General features: G+C 44.9%; 1 protein-coding gene across 1 annotated transcript; it reads left to right on the top strand.

Moving 5' to 3' along the window:
- The first annotated feature begins 581 nt into the window (after window positions 1–581).
- On the top strand, window positions 582–1445 carry LOC129848798 (uncharacterized). The gene is made up of 2 exons (XM_055915892.1): window positions 582–1049; window positions 1089–1445. The coding sequence occupies exons 1-2, from the start codon at window positions 582–584 to the stop codon at window positions 1443–1445; spliced, it is 825 nt and encodes a 274-aa protein (XP_055771867.1).
- Window positions 1446–3024: the final 1579 nt, after the last annotated feature.

Genomic DNA, 3024 nt, shown 5'->3' with positions numbered 1-3024 from the left:
GCCTGTTTGCCTGGGCAGCAGGACTACATATCAATTTGAGGTTGATAACCTTACTGTAACCCTTAGCTTCACAGCACGACTGGTCAATTCAGTCACTTCAGTCAACTCAGTCTATTCAGACTATTCAGGAAGTCATTTCAGTTTACTTCCTGTATTGACTGAATAGAAATGGAATGGAATTGACCCTAACCCTACTTCACACCACACAGAACAAGTACAGAAAGTGTTTGTGGATAAAGCCACAGCCTACTCTCAACCTGAACCTAGTTGTCTTATAGAAGGGACCGACAAAGCATTAGAATAGTTCAAACAGTCACTCTTAACTGAAACAAAATGTTGTATGTCTCAATCACATGTATGTCACCAAAATCATTTGATTTGAATCATATACTGGATATATATATATATATATATATATATATATATATATATATATATATATATATATATATATATATATATATATATATATATATATATATTATGTTCTTGTTATCATATTGTTGAACTATATAATGTTTGATTCCATTGAGCCGCCCATAAAGGGTGAAATCATGTGGGAATGGAGAGACTTGAGAGCCATGTTTCCTCCAGCTATTACATCTCAACACCCAGAGACCCTTCCAGAGTCTCTTCCTGAGTCTCTTCCTGAGTCTCTTCCTGAGACCCTTCCTGAGACTCTTCCTGAGTCTCTTCCTGAGTCTCTTCCTGAGTCTCTTCCTGAGTCTCTTCCTGAGTCTCTTCCTGAGTCTCTTCCTGAGTCTCTTCCTGAGACCCTTCCTGATACCCTTCCAGAGACCCTTCCAGAGACCCTTTCCAGAGACCCTTTCCAGAGACCCTTTCCAGACCCTTTCCAGAAACCCTTTCCAGAGACCCTTTCCAGAGACCCTTTCCAGACCCTTTCCAGAAACCCTTTCCAGAGACCCTTTCCAGAGACCCTTTCCAGACCCTTTCCAGAAACCCTTTCCAGAGACCCTTCCAGAAACCCTTCCAGAAACCCTTTCCAGAGACCCTTCCAGAAACCCTTCCAGAAACCCTTTCCAGAGACCGTTTCCAGAGAACTCTCCTTTAATCCCTTTGGGTTCTAGGTCCTCATCACTCCACTCCCCCCCCCCCCTCACCCCCGTCACCCCGTCAACCCCGTCACCACCCTCACCCCGTCATCCCCCTCACCCCATCATCCCCGTCACCACCCTCACCCCGTCACCCCCGTCACCACCCTCACCCCGTCACCCCCCCTCACCCCGTCACCCCCGTCACCCCCCCCCACCCCCCTCACCCCCCCTCACCCCGTCAACCCCCCTCACCCCGTCACCCCGTCACCCCTCACCCCCCCTCACCCCCGTCACCCCCCTCACCCCGTCAACCCCCTCTCACCCCGTCACCTCCTCACCCCCGTCACCCCCCTCACCCCGTCACCACCCTCACCCCGTCACCCCCGTTAACATTGCCAAAGCAAGTGAACTAGATAATTAACAATAGTGAAATAAAAATGTATGTCAACAGTACACATTACATTCACAAAAGTTAAGACATTACATATGTCATATTATGTGCAAATGGATAAAGTCCAAAAGAAAAATATATAAACATATGGGTTGTATTTACAATGGTGTTTGTTCTTCACTGGTTGCCCTTTTCTTGTGGCAACAGGTCACAAATCTTGCTGCTGTGATGGCACACTGTGGTATTTCACCCAGTAGATATGTGAGTTAATCAAACTTGGGTTAGTTTACAAATTCTTTGTGTATCTGTGTAATGTGAGGGAAATGTGTGTCTCTAATATGGTCATACATTTGGCAGGAGGTTAGGAAGTGCAGCTCGGTTTCCACCTCATTTTGTGGGCAGTGTGCACATGGCCTGTCTTCTCTTGAGAGCCATGTCTGCCTACGGGCAGCCTTTCTCAATAGCAAGGCTATGCTCACCGAGTCTGTACAAATTCAAAGCTTTCCTTAAGTTTGGGTCATTCACAGTGGTCAGGTATTCTGCCACTGTGTACTCTCTGTTTAGGGCCAAATAGCATTCTAGTTTGCTCAGTTTTTTTGTTAATTCTTTCCAATGTGTCAAGTAATTATATTTTTGTTTCAAATCATTAGATTTGTTTGGGTCTAATTGTGTTGCTGTCCTGGGCCTCTGTGGGGTCTGTTTGTGTTTGTACACAGAGCCCCAGGACCAGCTTGCTTAGGGGACTCTTCTCCAGGTTCATCTCTCTGTAGGTGATGGCTTTCTTATGGAAGGTTTGGGAATCGCTTCCTTTTAGGTAGTTGTAGAATGTCATGGCTCTTTTCTGGATTTTGATCACTAGCGGGTATCGGCCTAATTATGCTCTGCATGCATTATTTGGTGTTTTACGTTGTAGACAGGATATTTTTGCAGAATTCTGCATGCAGAGTCTCAATTTGTTCTTTGTCCCATTTTGTGAATTACTGGTTGGTGAGCGGACCCCAGACCTCACAGCCATGAATGGAAATGGGTTCTACAACTAATTAAAGTATTTTTAGCCAGATCCTTATTGGTATGTTGAATTATATGACCCTTTTGACGGCTTAGAAGGCCCTCCTTGAACGAGCAGCTCGTTCACAGCTTTGTGGAAGTGACCTGTGGCACTGATGTTTAGGCCGAGGTATGTATAGTTTTTTGTGTGCTCTAGGGCAACGGTGTCTCGATGGAATTTGTATTCGTGGTCCTGGAAACTGGACCGTTTTTGGAACACAATGCATCCCTCTCACCCCACGGCCCCGTTGAAAGAAAATGTGCGTGTTTTTGGTCAATTTTAACTGCACACTTGTTGTTTGTGTACGTGGATTTTATAATGTCTTATGTTTTTCCCCAAACACCACTTTCCATCAATTTGTACAGCAGACCCTCATGCCAAATTGAGTCAAAAGCATTTTTTGAAATCAACAAAGCATGAGAAGACTTTGCCTTTGTTAGGTTTCTTTGTTTGTCAATTAGGGTCTGCAGGGTGAATACATGGTCTGTTGTACGGTAACTTGGTAAAAAGCCAATTTGACATTTGCTCAG

Source organism: Salvelinus fontinalis, unplaced genomic scaffold (genome assembly GCF_029448725.1).
Source record: "Salvelinus fontinalis isolate EN_2023a unplaced genomic scaffold, ASM2944872v1 scaffold_1191, whole genome shotgun sequence".
NCBI lineage: Eukaryota > Metazoa > Chordata > Actinopteri > Salmoniformes > Salmonidae > Salvelinus > Salvelinus fontinalis.
The sequence above is the reverse complement of the archived record's forward strand: the minus strand, read 5'-3'. Positions and strand labels throughout refer to the sequence as shown.